Source organism: Neltuma alba, unplaced genomic scaffold (genome assembly GCF_004799145.2).
Source record: "Neltuma alba isolate B1F8T4 unplaced genomic scaffold, ASM479914v2 tig00012535_pilon, whole genome shotgun sequence".
Lineage (NCBI taxonomy): Eukaryota > Viridiplantae > Streptophyta > Magnoliopsida > Fabales > Fabaceae > Neltuma > Neltuma alba.
In genome coordinates this window covers 235,362-259,867 of record NW_021637000.1, presented here as the reverse complement: position 1 = coordinate 259,867, position 24,506 = coordinate 235,362, and the positions used below count along the sequence as shown (strand labels likewise).

At 40.7% G+C, this 24,506-nt stretch overlaps 6 protein-coding genes across 6 annotated transcripts; 2 read left to right on the top strand and 4 right to left on the bottom strand.

Moving 5' to 3' along the window:
• Positions 1-2,660: 2,660 nt before the first annotated feature.
• On the top strand, positions 2,661-3,218 carry LOC114728424 (pectinesterase inhibitor-like). Its single transcript, XM_028915336.1, has one exon. The coding sequence runs from the start codon at positions 2,661-2,663 to the stop codon at positions 3,216-3,218; it is 558 nt and encodes a 185-aa protein (XP_028771169.1).
• Positions 3,219-4,566: 1,348 nt separating this feature from the next.
• Positions 4,567-6,510, bottom strand: LOC114728443 (probable pectinesterase/pectinesterase inhibitor 41). The gene is made up of 2 exons (XM_028915352.1): positions 5,491-6,510; positions 4,567-5,376 (listed from the first exon to the last, which is right to left on the bottom strand). Exons 1-2 carry the CDS (start codon positions 6,494-6,496, stop codon positions 4,685-4,687), a joined length of 1,698 nt encoding a protein of 565 aa, XP_028771185.1. The 5' UTR covers positions 6,497-6,510; the 3' UTR covers positions 4,567-4,684.
• A 4,265-nt stretch (positions 6,511-10,775) lies between these two features.
• On the bottom strand, positions 10,776-12,493 carry LOC114728347 (probable pectinesterase/pectinesterase inhibitor 7). Its single transcript, XM_028915236.1, has 3 exons — positions 12,403-12,493; positions 11,593-11,703; positions 10,776-11,476 (listed from the first exon to the last, which is right to left on the bottom strand). The coding sequence occupies exons 2-3, from the start codon at positions 11,681-11,683 to the stop codon at positions 10,776-10,778; spliced, it is 792 nt and encodes a 263-aa protein (XP_028771069.1). The 5' UTR covers positions 11,684-11,703; positions 12,403-12,493.
• On the bottom strand, positions 11,878-12,610 carry LOC114728423 (probable pectinesterase/pectinesterase inhibitor 41). The gene is made up of 2 exons (XM_028915335.1): positions 11,995-12,610; positions 11,878-11,909 (listed from the first exon to the last, which is right to left on the bottom strand). The coding sequence occupies exons 1-2, from the start codon at positions 12,608-12,610 to the stop codon at positions 11,878-11,880; spliced, it is 648 nt and encodes a 215-aa protein (XP_028771168.1).
• Positions 12,611-14,795: 2,185 nt separating this feature from the next.
• On the bottom strand, positions 14,796-16,864 carry LOC114728422 (probable pectinesterase/pectinesterase inhibitor 20). Its single transcript, XM_028915334.1, has 2 exons — positions 15,808-16,864; positions 14,796-15,677 (listed from the first exon to the last, which is right to left on the bottom strand). Exons 1-2 carry the CDS (start codon positions 16,862-16,864, stop codon positions 14,977-14,979), a joined length of 1,758 nt encoding a protein of 585 aa, XP_028771167.1. The 3' UTR covers positions 14,796-14,976.
• Positions 16,865-19,775: 2,911 nt separating this feature from the next.
• On the top strand, positions 19,776-23,587 carry LOC114728348 (pectinesterase). The gene is made up of 4 exons (XM_028915237.1): positions 19,776-20,545; positions 20,627-20,787; positions 21,898-22,549; positions 23,044-23,587. Exons 1-4 carry the CDS (start codon positions 20,130-20,132, stop codon positions 23,147-23,149), a joined length of 1,335 nt encoding a protein of 444 aa, XP_028771070.1. The 5' UTR covers positions 19,776-20,129; the 3' UTR covers positions 23,150-23,587.
• The last annotated feature ends 919 nt before the right edge of the window (positions 23,588-24,506 follow it).

Sequence of the window (24,506 nt, the reverse complement as noted above, 5' to 3'; positions counted from 1 at the left end):
TGAACCCCAGGACATGCATTGAGAAGGTATACAAAGGATGTATAATAATGCTTTTTATTTAAAACGAGTACACATTTTTTAAAAAAATATACACTGATCACATATCTGTTGAGATTTAATTGATTTAAAATTGAAATTATCCCGGTGCTACCAAAAATAATTGGGGAAAGAAAAAAAAGGAACCTTCGACTAAGCTTCCCTCCACCCACACATCATATATAATTCATAATAAATAACTGAAACAACTCTCTCCCGCAACAGTCTCTCGCACTGCGGTCATGGATGTGGAGACGGACAGTCACATACCAAGTACGCCCATAACCGTAGGTCCTGCTTGTCTCTGCCACTCTTCTCTTCATGATGTTCATCCTTCTCGTCTTCCTTCACACCTACTCTTCGTCCTGCTTCGGCCGCCGTCACCCACAACGCCGTCGCCGCCACAATCGACACCTCTCTCTGACTGCCACTGCCGACCCTCACACAGCCCTTGACCCTTCTCTTTTCAAGTTCCTCCCGACCTTCACCTACTCCTCCGCCACTCACCTCCACCTTCAGGAATGTGCCGTCTGCTTGTCGGAGTTCGAAGAAGACGAGGACGGTCGCGTCCTCCCAAACTGCAATCACTGTTTCCATACCTATTGCGTTGATACATGGTTCCACTCTCACTCCAACTGCCCAATATGCCGAGCTCTGGTGCGGCCTCTAAGAATCTCGCCGCGAAGAACAGAGGCGGATATTCCGATGGAGAGTTCGCGGGTTGCTCGCATCTTCCTCCGCCGATTTCGTGCCCGAGGAAGGAATTGGATTTAGATACGCTAAGCGTGATCGTGGAGGCGAGGAAGAAGGAGTTGGGTGAGAATAAGAGGACCTCGGAGTCGGGTTCACCCGGAGACGCCCGATTGAAGAGTTCCGAATCCGATGACGGACTATGGAAGGGCACTTGGAGGTAGCAGGTAAAGGAAGCCGGTGACAATGTGGGAGTGGGGGCCGGCCCGGCCACCCAGGCCAGCGACGAAAGTGGCCTTTTCCTTGTTGACATAAACTGATACTATTTTTATTCACTTTGCTTTGACGCTTTATACTCGAAAGGAGTCTGTCGGTCTATTTTGTCCTAAAGATAATTACGACGCAGGCCAAAATCTGTCTTATCTCTGTGAATAATCATTTTGATATATAAATATATATGTGTGTGTAAAATATTTTGTGGGTTGTAATGACCGACTAACCTTGAGTCTGTGGTCTAAGAATATTATTAGGTGTAAAAGCGTGACACTTGTTGTAATATTTTTGGATGGTATATAGTTGGTTATGATGGTTTTGATATGTTGTGAAGGTGGATATGTTTGTCTCTATATCTTTGGCTCTGAAATCTGCATATTTCGAAATTGCCGTTGTCTTACTTCTAGGACAAAAATGAGAATGCCGTCGTCCTTGTTGGTTACCCCCAAGCGGTGGCAGATACTGTTATTGCTGTGAATAACTGCCGTGTGTTGCTTCTGCAGATACCGCTGTGCTTAATTTATGGCTGTCGCGTAGTAGAAATTGACTGCGCTTCTTACTTTCAGTTTTGAGGACACTGTTTGATTGACGCCCATTCCTCACTACTTCCCCCTTGTTCTCAGATCCCTGTCTAAATAAATCCAAATCCTCTCCTTTCCCGCTTTGTCTTTTAATTTTAACCACATTCTTTAATCATTATCTTCCTTCCTTGATCTTTATTCCTCTCGTTAGTCCCATAGTAAATGTTTAAAACTAAAAATTTACCAGCATAAAGTCGGCGATAAATATTAATTATAGAGAGTGCCATCTTTTTCTTTTTTCCAACGGCCAAAGTTTAAGATGTCATCAATTTGTTTTTCTATTTTCGCCAAAGCCATCAATTTGTTTAAACTAAATCATTTTCTTGCTTTGAATAACACAAGCCCAAGGAAAAAAAATAAAACAAAACACACAAAACCAATCTCCTCCCCTGGAAGGGGGCCTAAGCCATACTGTAGATGATAACCTGACGGTCCAGAAAGCAGTTCGCTCCACAAAAAAAGAAAAGGGAATAATAATAACTCATGGTCTTCCTTTGTTCTCGTTTGGGGTGGGCCTCAAGCTGTCAAATGCAGCTTTTTTGGGGCCTCATAAGTTTATACGACATATCTCGATATTGTTTACCCAAAAAAAAAAAAAACAACAGCATCGAACCCATATGGGGCCTGGTCCTATTATTATTATTATTTATGTTGGTCCTTGTTAAGGGTGCTCATAATTACAAAAATGACACTCCCAGAAAGCAAGGGAGAGACCTCAAGTACAGATAATCGGGAAGAAAAACCCCATGCATAGGATACGATAATATGTTGAACAGAAGAAACTAAAAACAGAAAAAATCAAAATTACGATTACGAGTCACTGCAACACGCGTATAACACGAGTAATTTCAGTTTTGATTAAACAAATAGATAACTACTAATCTAAATTAAGAGTGGCCAAAAAGAGAATTACCAAATTTAGAGGAGCAGTAACAATACTATTAGAAGAGGAGCATCTCAACGTATAACCATTCTCTCATTGAGGGGCCATCCATTACCATTCAATCATAGCAGTTTGTGATATACACAGATTTGAAGCACCGAAAAGCAGCTTCGCTTCAGAAACCCAACCGGTCAAAAATGAGAAGCAACCCAGAGCTGTCACTGCTGGCATTAATGGCCGTGTGCGTCCTGATTCTGACGTCACGCCAAATTGAAGCGCAAGAAGAAGAATTGAGAGGGGAGGCACTGATCAACAAGGTATGCGAGAAAACGCCATCGAAGGATGTTTGCGCAGAAACACTAAAGAAAGACCCGAGAAGCCAGACGGGAGGGCTAAAAGAGATGGCGTTGATATCAGTTCAGGCCGCCAAGGACAACGCAACAGATATAATAAGTCACCTGAAGGTGCTGGTGGTCGATGACAGTCTGTCGCCGGATGTCCAACAGGGCATGTCGGATTGCTTGGATGTACTGGGAGACGCACAAGAGCAGCTTAACACAGCGACGGCGGCCATGCTGGTGAAGATCGGAGAGGACGCCGAAAAATGGCTGCAGGCGGCGGTGGACGCGGTGTCTACCTGTGAGGGTTACCTCCACGGAGATGATCATCTCCTGTTGCACAAGGAGGACAACTTCCGTCTCATGTGCAACATTTCCTTGTCCATCTGCAAGGCCTTGGACAACAACCAAGTTTAGAACCGGCCGGCAAGCTTTTATTTCATTTCACTTCATGTTATTCTTCTTTCGAGCCTAAATATAATATACCTTGCCTTGTTATTATAACATTTTATAACCCGGTTACAACTTGCTCCCTCCCCTTTGGGGACGTCTAAGAAACTGCCATGTGTGTGGGTGTATCAGATTAAAACCTCGAATTGATTCTGTCCCTTCCACTTGAAGGTTGAAATGTGGGTATACATTAGTATAAAACTGCCATGTGATGGCTATATATTACAGCCTCGAATTGATTCCTCATTTCTTCATCCACAACACTATTCTCTCAAACACACACTCAAGAAGAAAATACAAAACTCAGCGACGAAAAGAATCAAGAGAGCCCCTGTTTTGAAAAGCGTGGTTTTGCGTAGCATGCTGCCTCATTACCACTTAGGATATCATCAAAAACTAAAGTTTCCGGCCAGCGTTAGAATCCGATTCTTTCAGTACAGATTACAAGTTTTAAAATGGAGCACGTGGGGTAATACTTATAGCAGCTTCGAGCATCAAAACATACATAAACAATAAATATATGAAAGCAAATTAGAATGCGAAGGGGAAATGGAGAGATGGCCTTGGATTTTACGTGTCTAATTTAATTGTCTGCTTAAATCCAAAGCATTAAATAGGAATCAATTTTCATGAAAGGGCATGTGTTTATGTATGGTCGTCGCTTGAGTCAGAAGCAAATTCAGTTTAAATCCCGCTGCCTTGTCAAAAGCAGGGTGTTTTGTATGTAAATGATTGTTGTCGGTGTCACGTGCAAAAACCATTTCTGAATTAGCTGTCCGTGAATGAGTTAAAATTAAAAATGCGTAGATGATAATAACTTGAGGGCTACGCCAAATTACTGCGACGTATGTATGTTCTCTCGTGCGAGGCCCTCACACACACGCACACTTCCAGTCAACTAGTCTTGTTTATTTATTCCTCCATCCCCCTCATCATCATAAATGTGTTTTCTCAGAAAAAAACTTACATCACTTTCATTTCCGTCTCTCTCAGATTCGTCGTACGATTTGCGATTTTAAAAGCAATGAAACTAAAGGCCACAAAATTAAAGTTCCCTTTGTTCCATCCATAAGATATGCACAGTGCATGAAACGACGCGGAAGCTACTACAGAAAAGAGCAAATAGAGTAATATACGGATGATCGGAAGAAAAAAAAAAAAGGCGAAAGAAACAACTTAACAAAGTCAAAATCAACACACACATATATATATAATTTTGTATTAGTACACACCAAATTAATTGAATTTCAATTAAGCAATGGCATCCAATTAATTAGTAACAATCTTTGAAACTGAGCATAATTAATTGTGGGGTTGATTAGGGTGTTACGCATCACTAATTGATGATGATAACGCCTCTGTTTTTGGTATGACCCCTTTATTGTATAAAAAAATGGGTAGTAATAAATTAATTAGAATATACTATGATATATCTATATCAAGGTGCTGGTGTAAGTGACACCCGTGTGAGGCAGCCAGTCATCTCCGAGCAAGAAGTTGGACACCGTGAAATTAGCAGCGTCGGTGGCGTTAATAACATGGTAGCCCGGCCACGTCACTCTGTCGGTGGTGCTCGACCCAGGCCCGCTGTTCTTGAACTCCGCATAATACAGAGTGCTTAAAGCGAAATTTCCGTCCCATTTCTGCCAACCCGCGCTCGCTACCACACCATCCATAAAGCTCTCCATATAAACCGTCCTCGAATACTCCTTCCATGGCCTCCCGAGGTACGTGCTCACCGAACCATTGGCCGCAGCCAAATCGTCGGTTGCTCTGATGCTGCAGTCATGGATCGAAATGCCCGTGTTTTGATTCGGGTCGGTTCGCCCCTGTGCCGTGATGGCGTTGAATTGCCCGCTCATGGGTAAACGAGGATGCAGATTGCACTTCTGGAGTACCACGGCGGCGTTCCCGAATATGAAATCTACCGTGCCGTACACATCGCATTCTCTGTAGAACTGTCTCAGAGAATGCGCATATAACGTGTCCTGGTAACCCTCAAAGCTGCAACTGTAAAACGTCGATAAATCTGCTCCATTTCGAACTGCAACGGCCTGGTGTTTTTCCGGCCCCGCCGTGTTACGAATCGTCATATTCACCCCGACGAATCCTTGTCCTACCACAGCTGCATAAATATGCACCATTCACAATGTAAGCGATAATTGGCCATTTGAAAGGAAAAAAAAAATGTATTAAATTGGGATTCCGTAGGGGGACATGACATTCTTCAGTTACTTACCAAAAGTTGCGGAGTTGAAGGTGGTCCACCCATCAACGACACTTCGGTTGCCGGTAATAATTGTCTTGTTGATACCGTCTCCCACCATCATCAAGTATGTCTTCTTTTTATCGATACTCACATATTCTTCGTAAACACCTGCGCTGACGTAGATGAGAAAGTAGCCGCTGGCAGAGGAGGACTTGTTTGGAGCGGCGGCAATGGCGTCATTGATGGTGGTGAAGTTTCCAGTTCCGTCTTGTCTCACCGTGACGATGTCCTTCACAACAACCACGTCACCGCCCACGGTGGCTGTCTGAAGCAGTTTTCTGTGACTCACGGAGTGGTAGATGGCAAGAGTCCTGCTTGACATTTTAAGCGGCAAACGCCCATTTCCGAAGGCAAGTTGCTTCTTGGTTGGCTGAAATGCAGTCGTTTTGTTCTTGGCTTCGGGAACCCAGCCTCTTGTGAACAGAGCCAGGGACACACTGTACAGCTTGGTATCGTTAGAAAGTGGGACGGAGAGTCCGTTCTTGACGCTCCAAGCCGAAGCTGTGTCTTTGAGGCCATCGAGGCAGGTCTGTTGGTTAGTTAAGATAGCGCTGAGAAGGGTTTGGATATCATCAGCCTGCAAACTCGGAAGAAACCTAGTCGTCTTGTTCACAGTTTGAAAGGAATTTGAAAGGAAGTCGTAGTTGAGCTCGCCCAGCGTCCGGCAATCTTCGAGTGCACGAATGGCGGCGGCGGATAAAGTGGATCGTCGTCTGAGATACTTATCGACTAGGCTCAAGAATTTACGAGACTGCGATAAGGATTTGCTGACGGAGAAACGGCCATAGTCGTAGACATTGCCTTTCTGGTGGGAGGGGAGGATGGACTTGCAGTAAGAAGGGTCGGGGGTGGAACTACATGCAGTTGCTGGGGTGACAGGAGTTGAAGGAGAAGTGTCTGCAAATGCTAAGGAGGTGAACAAGGGAAGGAGGAGAAGAAACGCCATTGTTGAGAGGGTACATAGCTTCGAAGCCATTGGTCTTTTGAATTGGAAGCTGAATGCTTCGTTGCGATGGAATTGTGAGTCCGCTAGCTGGGTTTTAACATCAATTTATAGGAGAAAGGGTGGACTTTTTGTACTACTTTTTTTCCGCTTAAAAAAATCAAGTTTCCAAATATAATATACTCCACTAACTTTTTAATATAATAACTAGTTTAATATTGAATTTGGTTTTAAATATAAGATATCAATTCATTTTATCTTCTATATTTATTTATTTATTTTTAAGATAGTCCTCGTAGTAACTGTATATGATAAATGTCTTATCAAATAGTAATTTTAGTCGATACATATTATTAGCAATAATATTATAAAAAAATAACATATATTTATTATAAATAACTAACTTAACTAATTTTTTTAAATTAGTTAATTAACTGTTATATTAATTACATGAGATACTGTGTGGTACTCCTTTAGTCCTTAATATAGGACCTAATTATGAAGTTAATTTTGATCTTAAATATAAGATCTATTTCTCATATTTAGCAATTTTTTAAAATTAGTTTTATGGATACTCTCTTAACCATAATCAAGTAGCAGAGGGAGGGAGGAAGAAAACTAAGAAAGCTGATTATGATGTTTTAAGAAAAACATGTTATATTTTTTTATAATTAACTAACTTATTAATTTTTTTTAATTTAATTAAATTAAATAAATAACTCTTCTATCAAGAGCAGGAGGAATATTTGTGAAGGTGGCGTTAAGTGAAGTCAACAATGCAGGCTTGTCTAATGCGCGTGGGTCTCCCATACACCGATGCCATGGCTGTTCACCATTTTAATTTGTCATGCAAAAAACAGCGCCCATTCTGCCATACAATGATTTCGATACGGAGTTTCCTTTTCCTTTGATTGTTTTTTTTATAAATATTACAAAAAAGATATTACTCTTCCTGTCTTAAATATAATACTCTTGTAAATTATATTATAAAAAAAATTTATATTTAAAATCGAAAGAGTATATATTATGATATATAATTGAGAAAAATCCACCATTGAGAAGTGTTTTTTGTAACATCGGCCCTGTGCGAAGGCAAAAGGTTTCCATCGGAAAAGAAACGGGTATAACCTTTCATTCCTTGTTGAATAATGGGAATTCTTTTTCATATCTAGCTTGTTGTATTTAGAATTATACAAATTTTGTCATGTAAGAGAACCTTTTGCTATACATTTGCTATAGATTTAGTATATTTATATCGATGATAAGTTGCATGCCGCTTGATATTGGACACTGAAACTTGAAACAGCGTGACTCATTATTCCACTAAGATTTATAGATTATTAATTTAATGTCAAATATGGAGTTGGTGGGAATTAAAGTAATCGTACCCAATATTTGAAAACTTTTATTCCCGTATTGTGCGGAGTATGAATTATTTTTTTTTTTTCATTTTCACTGCTTAATGGGGATGGATTCCGGTATAAATAGTTAAGCCTAATCTAAAAATTGCAATAGTTTTCTAAATGACAAGTTTTTGTTAGTTTAATCTCTCAGATCTGCCTTTTAGTGATTTGGACATTATATACGAGATAATTAGTTTAAACTATTAAAACGAAATTCTGGTAGTTACGCCCATTAATTTCCGTTAGCTTCACATTGTAATTAAGTAAAGGACACCAACCAATTAGCCTTATTGATAATTACTGCCCGTGTTTTGTAAATTATGCTTCACTAACACATGCAGGTGCATATGATATCGTACGTGGGTTGGGGCCGCTGCTTTTCCCACCCTCAAAGTCAAACAATCATAAAGCAATAATCAATTTCACGATTTGATTAATATTATCACTTCGCGTATATATATAATTTTGTCAACCGAACAGATTAAAGGAGGAGGGGGGAACGAAAAGTAAAAGGGGAAGCAGAATCACGATTGAAAAGAAAATTGATGTTTGGTAAGATAGTGCCAGCCTTTTGGTAGCAAGGCATTTGGATTTTGGAATTATATATGGACGCCGTCAATATACCTAAACATCACTGAGACCCGTATTCGACCCCGGAGCCTAATATAGTCTAAACACAACTACTAAGATTAGGCAAGTTTGAACTATGTGTATATGAACCAAGGTTTGAAGGTTTGACGAACACACTTTATAATAATGGTTAAATATTTGTCGCTTAGATTATAGATGTGTGTATGTATGAGAACTGGTAATTAATTAATGGAAGCCGAAGATGAGTTTTAAATATTAGAATTAGCCGTTGTCGAATTGAAACACAGTACGTAAGGCAGAAAAATGTATACTTGGCCTATTTACTTGATTAAAGGGCACCAAAAGGAAAACGTCTACCTTACTCTCGACTTGATCATTCTCTTTTAATATATGTAGGTAAAATAGCAAACGCGTAAACTGTTTGTGATTCCATATATAATTTGACAAAGAAGGGGCCCACCGATTCTGAGATTGTAGAATTTCAGCAAGTGCCAAAATCTGCAAGCTGGCTGGCTCCAAAATAATAGACGGAAAAGAGAAAAGACTCCCCCTAGATAGACCCTTTGTGCAACGCGGAAACTCATTGACTGCTGAATGGGGGCAGTTAAAGGTTAGGCCAAAGTACAGTAATATCAATCCATTTGGCTGATGTTGATAGATTATGAGTTTATTTATTAGAGTCTCCCAATTTGGGAACTTGGCCTTCGATTGGGACAGAGAGGCGTGCACCCTGGTTTACGAACCACGGTCTTCACCTTTAATTCAGGCAAGCTCTCAAATCTGCCTATGACCTCAAGTGCGGTGATAAATTCATGAACTTCTTTAGCTCCTTTCACACAGAAATTTTGAATTTTCGCAGTTCATATATTTGCGCGCAACAACGAACTTTCGTGCAAGGGACGGCAGGATTTTAAAACAATAAATATTAATACGTATACAAATTGAAACTGATGTACGTATATTGACAATTGGAGCTCGTACAAATGGCTTAAATACATGGTATTATTATTCTACGTATTATTAGATTATTGTTGTTATATAAGGGAGACAGCTCTTTCATTGAGATGTCAACAGCGCTGTTATTAAAAAGAACAGCAAATTAAAACAAATCCCTCCAGACGACTGCATTGGTCGATACTTCTTAAGTCTAGAGATGCCGAACTCTGATCAAGGAGTAGTGTGTTTTGAACTGCCCTCTAAGGACCTCTCTGACCAAAATCATGCTGACCCTCCCCTCCACTTTTGTAATATTCGTTTCATAATGCTATTCCTTCCTTAATTGCCAGGCCAGCTGAATAGTTTCTGCCCTTATTCTTTTAAGTTCAAATGTTCAAGTGATATATAATTAAAAATAATGGCACGAAATAGTATAGTATAGACATGAAATTTATTTTTACTTTCCATGCTTAATTATTCTTTTCATTTTCTAAAATATAGTATGCACAATTACTTTGGAGTCATAAAAAGATATTATTCATTCTCAGTTTGCTAATTAAGTACTACCATTTTGGAGAACTTACATAGCTACTTTGATGTTTTCCAACCCGCTATATAATATTAATTTTACCAACAGGTCAACGGCGAATTTCACGCACATCCAAAAATAGAATCTTTTATTCCGCCATATCTCAGACAAGTTTGTTACCTGCTCACCCCTTCCATTTGAAAATCATCAATGTTTTAGACTTTTTATTTCGTTTCAAAATTTTGCAGGTCTATAAATCTTGGTCAAATTCCTTTCTCTTTCAGTGAAATATACTCTTATTTAATAAACGCGCGTATAATTATTTTAGAAAAAGTACCTCAACTAACTGCAGCTATATCTTTATTTTCATCATCTATTATTTTCACATATCATTTTTCGCCTATAAAAGGGAGATTAAACGATGGTATTTTAGCCGAGGCATAACGATAATTTACATTAATTGAATTGAAAACAACCGAATTGAAATGGGACCTTGATTTCTCTAAATGTACACATGTTAAGCTTTTGCTCACTCTCCGGATGATTCGTGGAAACAAACAGAATTGGACTGCGGAGACAAATGATCAGGATTCCTCTGCTGTTTCCCTCAAGTCCATCCAAGAAATGGGCCTGTTTCAGTTGCCCCTCTTTACATTCCATATAGAAACAAAGCTCAGGGCCCAATGAACACAATAGTCCAGTACTATTAATAGTTCTTTTGTCATGATGGGCGACACCACCAGATAATGAACAGATGTAATATGGCTTTGCTAGTTAATGCAAAGTAACAGACGAGACTGAAAATTGGTAAATAGAAGAACGGGCTCGCATGAATTGAAACCCTACGAGACGTCTAAATCAAACCAGTGAAGAAGGGGACGCCCGTCCGAGCCAGCCAAGCATCCGCCTGCAGGAAGTTATCCGCCGTGAAATTAGCGGCATCCGTAGCATTAATCAGATGATAACCAGGCCACGTCACTCTGTTCCCAGTGTCCGAACCGGGCCCTCTGTTGTCGTGTTCTGCGTAGTACAGCGTATCCAAAGCAAAATCTCCATCCCATTCCCGCCAGCCCGCAGCCTCTATCAAACTGTCCATGAAACTCTGCATATAAACCGTCCTCGAGTACTGCTTCCATGGCCTCCCCAGGTAAGTCCTCACGGCCGTCGCGTTCTGGAGAGCATCCATGAGATCGTCCGCAGCCTTTATAGTGGCGTTTTGTATGGAGATGCCTGTGTTCTGGTTTGGGTCAACTCGACCTTGCGCTGTGATAGCATTGAATTGTCCCGTCATGGGCAACCGTGGATATATGTTGCAGTTTTGTAATACGACGGCCGCGTTCCCGAATATGAAGTCGACCGTTCCATATATGTCACATTCTCTATAAAATTGTCGCATAGAATGCGTATACAGGGTGTCTTGGTAACCCTCGAAACTGCAGCTGTAGAAGACAGACAAGTCTGCCCCACTTCTTAATGCAACTGCTTGCCTTTTGATCGGCCCTGCCGTGTTTCTGATTGTTATGTTCACTGCTACGAATCCTTGTCCTACCACAACTGCAAAAATCCAATTGTGGCTTGCTTATCAGGCCTTACTCGTTCATCAAATGTCTTTACAAAATACGCAGTCAAGCAGAACATCTATTATATGTATTATATATTTGTTGTCTTACCAAATGTTGCTGAGTTGAATGTTGTCCACCCATCCGCAACACTGCGATTGCCGGTGATCACTGTGCGATTGATTCCATCTCCCAGAATCATCAAGTTCCGTTTGTTTTTGTCTATGTTTACGTATTCTTGGTACACGCCCTCCGTGATATAAACCAAGAAATAGCCTTGGCCAGCGGCTGTTTTATTGGGGGCGGCCGCTATGGCGTCGTTAATGGTGGTGTAGTTTCCGCTTCCGTCCTGACTAACGACCGCGATGTCCCTTATGACGACGCTTGTGATGTCAGTCAGAGTCTGGAGCAATTTCCTCCCGTGTCTTCTGGCATGCTCATATACGTCACGTGCAGGCTTTCTCATCTCCAAAGGCAAACGTCCATTCCGGAAACCTAAATTTCTTCCATTACCGTGCGATGACGGTCTGTTCTTCTTTTTAGGGACCCAGCCCTTCACGAACAGAGCAAGAGAGACACTGTGAAGGTTAGTGTCGTTCAAGAGTGGGACGGAAAGATCGTCCTTCACTTTTGGATCTGAAGCCGTCGTCTGAAGGCCATCCAAACAAGTCTGTTGGTTTGTGAGAACGGCACTGAGCATAGTTTGAATATCGTCGGCTTGAGAATAGGGAAGAACATAGCTGGATCGATTGACGGTGGGGTAGGAAGTCGACAAGAATTCATAGGTTAGTTGAGAGAGGGATTGACAATCTTCAAGAGCTCGAATTGTAGACTGAGACAAATAGGAGGGAGACAGAAGATAGGAGTCGACTAAGTTGAGGAACTTGTGGCTGTGAGATAAGGATTTCCTAAAAGAGATACGTCCATAGTCATAGACGTTGTTGCCGTGGTGATGAGCAATAACATGTTTGCAATAAGAAGGGTGTTGTGTGTTGTGGCAGACGGTTTCTGGAGGAACGTGAGCTCTTCCATGCTGACGATGGCGCACTGCCACAGAAAACGACACAAACGAGGTAAGGAATATGTAAAACGATGTGAGAGCCAGGAAGGGCAAGAGCTTGAAAGCCATATTATTGTTGGGCTCTGAATAAAAGGAAGATAGATATTGATCGAGGTGTGTAATATATGGGGATGTGAGTTGCTTATTATATAGCGCGGCCGGGCCTCTTGATTTGTGTAATGTTGAGAAATGAGTTTCCGAGTAATTTGTATTTGAAGCAAGTCATAGGGAAAGTAGTCAGCTTAGTTATTTTGTCTTAGGAATGAAGGGATTCCATACAGCAGGGCGCGTCCACATGTCAAAGCTGATTGGTCGCCATCATCCCACACACAGCCATTATGTTAGCATTTATCTGATTTTGTAGTTTCATCAGGAGAAACAAACGTACGCACAAGTCACAGTGCGTTCATGTATCCAAATATCCGTGGGGATAAGATCCGATCCTTGTGTTGGTTTTTAAGATTGTTAGGAGCCAGCTGCTGGGTGATGGATTGCATTACCAGCAGCAAATATACAGAACAGTGCAGAAAATAAATGAGATCAGTTAGGGCGGCCTTGTTGAGATGATGATATATACGCGAATGAATGTTTTCATATTGGAGACGAGAGACTGACACGTGGACAGGCAAAGTTAGGTATCGTCTTTCCTTGGTTGTGTTGAAAAGGTAGGAGCGCGCATCTTTCAGCCTTGTTTGTTGGAGGCGTCATGTTATTGTTAATAAACGAGCATGTGGAACAGTTTTAAAGCCAGCCGTCTATAACTCCACTCTAAAGGCTTCCAGGGTCAACGTATTTCTTGCATTTATGTATTTTTTTCATCAACGACCACGAATTTATTTCCTAATATAACACATTAGGGATTAATTTCATCGTCTGTATACCCAGGGGAGGAAGAGGAATGATGATTTTTTTTTTTGGTTTGTCTCATGACACTACAACAGGCAAGAAAACTAATTGCTAATGGGTATTTTTAAATAATTAGACTTGTTGGGGGGGGGGACACCGAATAAGTTACAAATTTCTAAATTTGACTTCAGATACTGTATGTGTTCCGGGCATGACTGTTGAACTTCAAGTCACCTGTACGGTTCGATTGAATATACATTATATCAATATTCGGTCCGATTCAAGACTTTTTTAAAAAACAAAAACCCAAGGAATAAAGTGATTTTTTTAACAAATTTAGAATTACTATACTTAATAATTTTCTTAAAGCTGTCTTCCACAAAAAGTATGGAGTAGAATTCCAGCCATATTCCATTCGCCACGCCTTTTTAATCAAAGAAGGCCTTTATTTGAAACCTTACTCAATCATGATTTACAATGATATGAGCTGCAATTAATGCTAAGGATTTTTAAATTTTCTAACGTAATTATATAAATTTATAAAGTAAACAATACGAAAATGTGATGTCATGTGCATCAAAAACCAATTATTGACTTCGGTAAAAAAAAACAATTATTGAGATAATAATTTATTCAAAGTACTATATATATTCATATAATTTAAATAAATGAAAGGCACTTAATTTACATGATATTTCGGGCGGAATGAAATTACTCAAATTAGCGTTACGCAGAATAACACATCAAAAATAAAAATCAATTATATCCAAGTCGGATCATTTTGTGGCCTTTTCCCTTGGACAGGTTGGGCCCATGATATTCCGGTCTGGTCAGTTCTGGAGCTAATGGCCAGCTTCCTCAGTTTCATCTTCATCTGCTGTTTACGTTGTCCTTCCGGTCCCATCCCTACAAAAATAACATGTTCCTCACTCATTGACGCGTGAAGCCCAAGGCCATGCACGACCCTAATTTTCAGTTGTGCTCGTTAGTGTTCCAATGTGCATGGCCCTTTTTGAAAACATATGTTGCCTGAAGGGGCTTCCCCACCAATCCCATACCAGTTTCATGAAGCTTGCGGGCCGCAGGGGAGTTAATACTGTCCTCTGTTGGTGTTTCCTTCCTCTTTTTAACTTCATGTCATCTTCGGCTTTCAAATCTCTCGATTCTCCTCTGCCTCCTGTTGTTTCTTCTTGTTATTTGACTTTTACGTCATCTTCATCCTTAGTGCGGAAAACCCAATAATTTAAAACGAAAATACAAATACTAGTAGGGCTTTACGCTGGCAACAGGATATATAAGTTATACTTCACGATCAATTTTCTTTGTCCAACTCCTCTGCGTTATTAGTTTTCTTCTTGTATTTTCGTTGCACAGACGATGTGAATATCATGACAGGTGAAACCAGACATATCAAAAGACGATATCATATCATGCATTCAGATAATTAACTAGCAATCGCTAGCGAGGCAGATCCAATTGAGGGGTGAGCACCATGAAATGAGGCGCACTTTATCTTTGCTTATGCTGGTTATTTCTCCGAAGACTAAGAAAGAAAACTGGAAACAACAGAAATAGCATATGGAATTTTTTTAGTTTGCCGTGAAGAGCCCATCCAGATAGGGAACTCCAGTCCGAGGCAACCAATCATCCGCCTGCAGAAAGTTAGAAGCTGCGAAGTTAGCTGCATCCGTAGCATTAATCACATGGTAACCCGGCCAGGTCACCCTATCACTAGTATTAGCTCCAGGTCCCTTGTTCCCAAACTCAGCGTAATACAAAGTGTCAAGTGCGAAGTCCCCACTCCATGCAGACCACCCTGCAGGATCAATCAGACCATCCAAGAACGACTGCATCACAACTGTCCTCGAATACTGCTGCCATGGCCTTCCAAGATAAGTCTTTACGCTTCCACCACTCGCGGCTAAGTCATCGGCAGCTTTAATGGTGCAGTTATGGATGGAAATGCCTGTGTTCTGATTTGGGTCTGTTCGTCCCTGAGCAGTGATGGGATTAAACTGTCCCTGTAATGGAAGGCGAGCATAGATGTTGCAGTTCTGCAGAACAACTGCTGCGTTTCCAAGTATGAAATCTATTGTGCCGTAGATGTCGCATTCTCTGTAAAACTGCCTCAGTGAATGTGGATACAGAGTGTCCTGGTACCCTTCAAAGCTGCACCTGTAGAACGTGGATTGGTCTGCCCCACTTCTCATTGCTACTGCTTGAAACTTGCTTGGCCCTGCTGTGTTTCTGAATGTCATTCTTGCTGCTACAAACCCCGTTGCTACCACAGCTGCAATTCAACGCATAATCAGATTTTCAGCTTCTAAATATCATTTCATCATCCTTGTGTTTTCATCTTTCAAATATTTGGTGAGAAAGCCTTTTTTCGCAAATTAATGCGCAAGAGAGCTTTTTCTTACCAAATGTTGGCGAATTGAATGTTGTCCAGCCATCGCCGACGCTGTGGTTGCCCGTGATAATTGTGCGATTGATTCCATCTCCGATCATCATGAGATACGGCTTGTTGATGGGGATGGACACGTATTCTTCATACACGCCCTCTGTGACATAAATCAAGAAATACCCATCACTTACATTGTTGTTAATCGGAGCTGCAGCGACGGCATCGTTGATGGTGGAGAAATTTCCACTCCCGTCTTGACTCACAATTACTATGTCACTAATCAGAACACTCTCTTCGTCATTTTCATCGTCTTCATGCTCCTTTCTGCCTCTGATTGAGTCATAGATGGCTCTCGTTCTATTTGACATCTTCAAAGGTAAACGACCATTTCGAAAACCTGCATGCCACCCTTTGGAATTCCAGATTGGCTTGCTCTTTTCCTCATGTACCCACCCCTTTGTAAACAGAGCCAGAGACAGACTGTGGAGCTTAGTGTCATCAGAGAGGTGGCCTAAAAGCCCATTCTCAGTGCTCATATCGGAAGTCGTGCTGATTATTCCGCCCAAACAAGTCTGGTGGTTCGTTAAAATGGCACTGAGCCAGGAATGGGCATCATCAGCTTGGGAGCTTGAGAGAGTTTCAGGAGCCTTCATGACAATCTCATTGGACTTGGATAAGTATTCCACGTTAAGTTCGGAGAGAAATATACAGTCTTGAATTGCACGAATTGTGCCCTGGGATAAAGTGGTGGAGTGGTTAAGAAGATAGGACTTGGCAAAGTTCGAAAAGTGACGGGTTTGAAATAGCGATTTTTGGATGGAGAACCTGCCAAAGTCGTGCATTTGAGCGTGTTTCCATGGAAGCACGGCTCTGCAATAAGATGGGTCTGGGGTGGCGTTGCATATGGCATCTGACGGAACAGGGTTGGTTATGAATTCATCTGCAGTAGCAAGGAATGCGAAGAGGGGAAGAAGGAAAGTTGACAATGTGGCTTTGAACAAGACATTCGAAGCCATTATGATGGTGTTAAATGGAAATATGACCGCGAGAATTTGCTGGATTTTCAGGTCCATTTATAGGGAAAGGCTGGAGATTACTTGTGATCAGCTCTTGTTAAGCTGATTCAGTGCTAGATGATGCGTGATTAAAGAAGATTAACTAGCTAGCTAGGACCTAGGCGAAGTGCAGTGTAATCTATGAACAATTTAATATTATCATTTGTTTTATAATTACCTATTTAAATACTTAAAGCATTAAAACACTCCGTCAAACTCCGTCCGTGAGTATTGCATGGAAGTCAACTTGAGATTAGCAGACTGGCTTCCATCAAGAGGCTGTGTAGATAAAAGATATCACGTTACACATAAAAAAATTCTGGAATTCTGAAAATGTGTTTCAATCGTGCTGGGAATATATAGGCTGAGCTGGTATGGTTATTTTGTCAACGTTGTGTGTTGTTGGTGGGAAGTCACCCCCACGATTTCCTTCTATAAGAATGCAGCTGAGATATTACAGAAAATTATCTAATAAAATATTACCTTTGGTATTTAATATAAAACTTAATTAACTAATTTGGAAAGATTAAAAAAATTAATTAAGTTTGTTATTTGTAGTAAATAGGTATTATTTTTTTTCTAAAATATCATTATTAATCATGTGTATTTAAACTATCCATTTAAAGTAACTCTTTAACATATGCAACTATTATCAGAATTACTTGAGAAAAAATAGATAAATATTAAAAACAAAATAGATGTGAGTATTATATTTAGGAATAAATTGAATGTCAAACTAGTTCTTATATTAATGACTAAAAACAATAGTTAATATGCTAAAAAGCTGTCCTGGACCTGGCTTCCCTCCCGTGGGGTGGAGAAAAATTTTCTGTCACAAAAATTGGAACTATAGCGCAGGGCATGCATGAAGAGAACTGCTAAATCCCGAGCTAAAATGTCCTGGAAAGAAATTGTCCCGTGGTTCCAGTTCTTGGTTTGTTTTAGTTTGCTCGGACCATTATGCTACAGGAAGTGAGGAACAATGCGTGAAGCAATCTTGATTATTCACTTACCCATTTTTACGCAGAGAAAAAGGCAAGAAAGAAAGGGTAGAGTGATGTATAATAGTTAGCACCCTTGTAGTTGTCAGATATGTTGTTCAGAAAACAATAAGCTGGCTGAGGTTCTCACTTATCACTAGAGGAAATACATCCAAAACCTGGGAGCATGATCCCAATGAAGGGGGGGGGAGCTTGCAAGTGTATGTGGAAGTAGTCCTTATTATAAGATCCAATTTGACTTTTATTTGGTCCTAATTATAAGACCCAATCCATTTTCTCTCTTATATTTATGTATTTTCCAAGATAATCCTTCTAATAATGATAGTTTTAGCCAATACTTAATTAGCAAGGATATTTTAGGAATAACACTTATTTATTATAATAACCAACTTAACTTACTTCCTTAATCTCCTCAAAAGTCAATTGTCTTATAATTAGGACGGAGGAGTATTTTATTATTATTTTAATGCTAAGAACAAAATAAAGAGGGAAATAATCATAGAATGAAACGGATTTGGCGGCACAAGACTATAGGATTTATTATTATTATTATTAGAACGAACCCCCAACAGGTGAAGAGGATGCGCTGATGCGATAATGAGGATCCCCTTTGTTTGATGGCATTTTGGGCTTGGCGTTATTGGGCCTCCCTTTCAATTTCCGGTAGGCCTTTTTGTTCCGTTGTAATTTTTTGAAAGAAAGAAATAAAAAGGCACAGGCCCACTAAACGTCTCTTTTTTGTTTTCATTTTCATGCGATTCCTCAACAAGGCGCGCTTCAACATGGATCTGGTCCACCGCGGTTCGATTTCAACTCTGGAGCCCAGCATCTGGCTGGCCTTTACTAGGACTCCTCAACCACCTTGCGACCATACCCTGCATTTTTCTTGCTCATTTTTCCTTGATACGACATCCTGCTTTTTTTACTTGTCTGACCCAAGAATACATAAACCAGCCCTCCCTAAAACAGAAGAGGGGAAAATAATAGTGAACGATTGTACAAACATCTGTTCCCGGAGATAGCAGCCTCACAATCAGCCCCCGACAATATACATGATCAGCACGTGACCAAACATCTTTCTCAGAGGTCATGTAAAGTGTAAACTCAATTTGTAGCCTTTTTTTTTTTTTGCCCCTTGTCTGGCCCAATAATCATAAAATGCTCGGGCTATTAACTGCGCTTCATCACGTGACCCACTGCTTGAAGGCAGTAATATTGCACAATGAAGAATTTGCAGCTTGGATTTATCGTTCGTAGTAATTTAAGATTTGCATTTCTTTCGCCACCTTCCTGTCTTATCAGAAGGGCCTATCTAGCCTCTGCCAAAAGCAGAAGCCGAAGTTTCCCTCTGATCAGCCCAGCTAAAATGTGCGGCAAAAGCTATTACCTTTCGGCCACATCATCGCACTAAGCGTAGGCCCCCACAACAGCATTTATCCTGCTTCTAACAAATAAATAATTGGGCAATCACCATCGCAATCCTGTTGTAGAGGTATTCGAGATTCCAACTGTTATTATATCTTCCCATATGAATATGACTTGGTGCGTGAAAGCAAATGCACCACGCTTTGAGCTACTTTTGTCCCGTGACAGAGTAAAGACTATTTCACGACCCCCCTGCAGTACTTTATGTGGGAGCCGAAATGATTGAAGTTGTCCCACATTCTGTCCTCGATGGAAACCTCAAGCTCCCACTTTCATTTTAGGAATCAGGTAATAATATGGATGTTCATTGCATGTGAGTAAATCCAAAAAGAGCCTTCTTTGAGTTTCATTCATGGCATCTCCGTGAGATCTACAGGCAAACTCCACTTGTCCATTAATATAACAAAGCACTAATTAATTAACCACACCTATTTTTATCCCACCACCAAATCTCAGTTCCCTCTCCTCCTCACTTTCCAAAATTTCACCATGTTTAACCTCAGCAGAAGAACAGCTCTTTCTCTTGTTCTCTCTCTAGTCTCTGTGCTTCACCTTTTCCACCCCGTCATGCCAGCCTCTCACAAACACACCTGCAAGTAGCCCACACCACATGCCAAGGAACACTCTACCCAAAACTCTGCGTTTCAACCCTTGCCTCCTTGCCCGATCTTATCTCCAAATCTGTCCCGCAAATCATCTCCTCTGTCGTCAATCACACGGTATCTGAGGTGAAATCCTCGTCCCACAACTGCAATGGCCTCCGGAACAACCTCAGGAATCTCAACCCACTCGAACAGAGAGCCCTCGACGATTGTCTCAAACTGTTTGATGACACTGTCTACGAGCTCGACGCCACCATGGCTGATCTCTCTGGCGCCGTAATCGGCTTCAAGCGTTACCGTGACTTGCAGACACTGCTGAGCGGGGCAATGACTAACCTGTACACGTGTCTTGATGGGTTTGCGTACAGCCGAGGGAATGTGAGGGACAGGATCCAGGACAAGTTGTTTGAGATCTCGCGTCAAGTTAGTAACTCATTGGCCATGCTCAAGAACGTGCCCGGACTGAAGAAAGCTTCCGAGTCTGAGATCTTCCCGGAGCACGGGAACGTGAAAAATGGGTTCCCTTCGTGGTTGTACTCCAGAGAACGAAAGCTCCTGGAAGCCAATGTGAATGAAACGAGGTTCGATCTCGTGGTGGCAAAAGATGGCACGGGAAATTTCACTTCAATTGGGGAGGCTGTGAATGCGGCTCCCAACTCCAGCACAAGCAGGCAAGCGCGTTCTTATTGATCTATTACATGGTGGGTATAGTGTTTCTGTTTTGAGTGAATGATTTTATATATGTGTGATAGGATTGTGATACACATAAAAGCCGGGGCGTACTTTGAGAATGTGGAGGTGATCAGGAAAAAGAGCAATTTGATGTTCGTTGGGGATGGAATTGGGAAGACGGTAGTGAAAGCCAATAGGAATGTCGTCGACGGATGGACAACTTTTCAATCAGCCACCGTAGGTGAGTTTCAGAAAAGTTCCTGACCTTATAATTATTCATATACATTCGATAATTCTCGTCTTAGAAGAACTAAAAATATTTAAACAAATTCGGTAATGGATTAAAAGGAGAAAAGGAAAGGTTCCGCTGCTTTACTATTTTGGACGATTCGGTTGGCCTTAATTGAGCACGAATACGATAGATTAAAGAAGAGAGCATAATGTCAAATCGATATTGATTAATGATTTGAAAATCATAATAAAGTTGTCACCAAGAAACCAAAAAACCCACAAGTTTGGTTAACCCATATGATTCAATTTTCACTCTAAAAGGCCGAAAGAAACATTGCTGTCGTAAACATTGGAAGTGAGCAGAACACCGCCCTTTCAGTTTTTACCCCCCAAAGAAATAAAGAAAGAAAAGCTCAGAGAAACAGAAAAGACATATGGCAGTGCCCGTGATTAACAAAGACAGAAAACTCAGATATCACATAATCTTGATATCCACTGGTCTGCCACGCTTGCATTATCTCTTTAGAAAAAATGAAGCTAGTTTTCAAGAATAGCATATAATTACAAATTAGGTACCCGTGGACCATGCATGGGATTGATTTAACTTGCCTTCATTTTATTTTATTGTACGAATTGCGATAATTATATAGTTATTTATTTCCAATGATCACTTGCCTATGTAGCTCGAAGGATTATAAATTCGGGTAAAATTGGGGTATTTAGTTATAAATAGTGGCAACCTTCGACTGGGTTTGCACGCTTAGCAATAATCATGTCCAAGTCTTCCCCTAATTCTTTTTTACATATAGAGTATATGAGAAAATTCCCTTAATTCTTCTGAGCTACCGACACATGACAATTATCGGGAAGAGGAAAACGACAGAATGGACAGCACTGTATTAGAATTTAGAGTTGAGAGGCCCTGTGTCAATTTTTCTGAAAAGACGAGCCCTAATAATTTATGTAATTCTGTTGGACCAACACATTCGGGCCGCGTGTATAGGAAAGGAGAATTCATGATGGCACTTCCGTCACGATTCCCAGTAAGAGAACCATATGAAAAATTAATTGCGGAAATAAATAAATAAATAAATTATGATTATAATGACGTGTGTTTCAGCTGTGGCGGGAACGGGATTCATAGCAAAGGGGGTAACGTTCGAGAACTTTGCGGGAGCGAGCAAACACCAAGCCGTGGCTCTGCGAAACAGTGCAGACCTATCGGCATTCTACAGATGCAGCTTTATTGGGTATCAAGACACCCTCTACGTCCATTCCCTCCGACAGTTCTACCGCGACTGCGACATTTACGGCACCGTCGACTTCATCTTCGGCAACGCCGCCGCTCTGTTCCAAAACTGCAACTTGTACGCGCGCAAGCCTCTGCAGAACCAGAAGAACATGTTCACCGCTCAGGGCAGAGACGACCCTAACCAGAGCACCGGCATTTCCATCCTGAACTGCAAGGTCGCCGCCGCTCAGGATTTGATCCCCGTCAAGTCCTCATTCAAGACCTACTTGGGACGCCCCTGGAAGCCCTATTCCAGGACGGTGTATCTGGAATCCTACATGGAGGATGTGATTCAGCCTGAGGGGTGGTTGGAGTGGAACGGAACGTTGGGCTTGGACACGTTGTATTATGGGGAGTACATGAACAGAGGTCCTGGTTCCAACACGAGCGCCAGAGTCAGATGGCCTGGTTTTAGGGTCATCAACTCCTCCGCCGAGGCTTCTCAGTTCACAGCCGCACGGTTTATTCAGGGATATGACTGGTTGAATACCACTGCCATTCCTTTTTACCTTGAACTGAGCTGAACTTTTCTCTTCATTTTTCAAATGGAATATAATTCAAGTTTACCTCTTGCCCTTGCATTTTTTTTTGGGAAAAAATTATAAATAAAGACTCTCTAACATGAAAAATGTTGGAATTCTGAATTTGAAAAATAATAAAAATAAGGATTAGGTCTTATTTTTGTAAATATGAAATATAAATGAAATATTTAAAATGTTCCTCAATCAAATTGTGATTTGGTTTATTGAAATTATCATTCGTTAAAATGAATTTCATTTCTCATAGTCACTTATCATTTAATTAAAAAACATTTCAGACATTTCACTCATGTTATAAAAATGAAACCAGGTTTCTATTTATTATTTTTTAAATTTACAATCTTAAATTGTAATTTTATATATTTTGGAGTTTTTATTTGTAATTTTTTTGGGGATAAATTTGCCTTGGCATTCTTTAACCATAAAACTTTTGCAGCCCAATTGCTTTTATATGGTCATGGATCGTAGGCCCAGCTAGTTGCAGGCCTGATTTGTTTTTATCCAATCCGAAGTCGAAAGAAAGAGTTTTTTTTCCATTGTGAAAAAGGCAAGGTGGGCAGTAAAAAGTGGAAAAGTACGATGATGAGGCTGATGGGGCAGGCTTCACAGCGGACGGGACGAAGCCCTTTCACAGTTCACACTGACACGAGTGCTGCCCTATTTTAGATGCTGACCAATCACGGTATGGATGACCCGCAGGCACTGATAATAAACCTCTTTGAGAAAAAACAGCCATGGCTTAATCATGCGGGGTTGAGTTCTAACGCTTAATATCTGCACTTCGAATCAGTGCCTTGGAGGAAAAATGTAAAATTTTAGTTTTAAACTTAGAATGAGAACAAAGAACATTTTTGTTTGATATGCACAGGGTGATACGTACAACCTTGTTTTATGGCCTCTGGCGGTGAAGCTAGGGGAACTATCAGCCATCATGGCATTTCAGTTTTCTTCTATCAAATTATGAGTGCTATATATGTGTGATTTCTTATAATTCATGTCAACTTTATAATATATGTATATATTTAGTGTCGGTCCTTTTCATTTTTGAACCCTCACTCGATCATGTTTATATACCCTATAATACGAAGTCCGTATAGATGTAAAACCAAGCCAAACACATCACGTTCTATCTTGGAAAATGTACAACGGTTATTGTGAAAGGCATGTTTTTTTGTAAATTTCGAACGGCTATTGGCTTTGTCGCGATTCACACGGAGGGACTGCCGCATTTATTGATGAGTTCGAAAGATGAGAGGGCGATCACGAAAGTCTGGAAAACCAATCAATGAAGTCGTCCAGTATTTAAAGATGAAATAGTTAATAGTTAATAAGGAGTGCACTGGAATGGAAATGATAATAAAGAGCACGAAGGGGACGAGCTCATGCAATTCTCATGAATCCTGGGTCCTACATATTGACTAGCTGTAAGGGAAACAAGAAAATAGGGAGGCCAGGGAAAAAATATCAAAGAAAGAAACATGGGCTCAAAACCAGAGAAGATAAGAGGAAAGATATTGTCCAGCACTACAAGCAACGCAGGAAATGTTCGCAGTTGTGTAAGGAGGAGGAACGTGGTTTGGTGTCAGCTTTTTAACTGGGCTGTGTTCATATACAGGACTAAGACCAGCAACGTGTGATGTATGGACATTTGTATAGGCAGAGCGCAGAGGATGCGAAGAATTTTGGGAAGAATACATATGGATGTGGGATCCTCCCTCCATAATAATAAAGAGCCACATGCATGTGTTGCCTCTCTCAGCCTTCCCTTTCATCATTCCCCCCAAAAAAGGAATCAAGTTCTCTCTTATGTTATTTTATAATATATAATATAACTCTCCCTTCCCACCGCATTTTCCTTTTCTTGCTTTTCCAGGCTTTCTGTCAATCAACTTCTCTCTT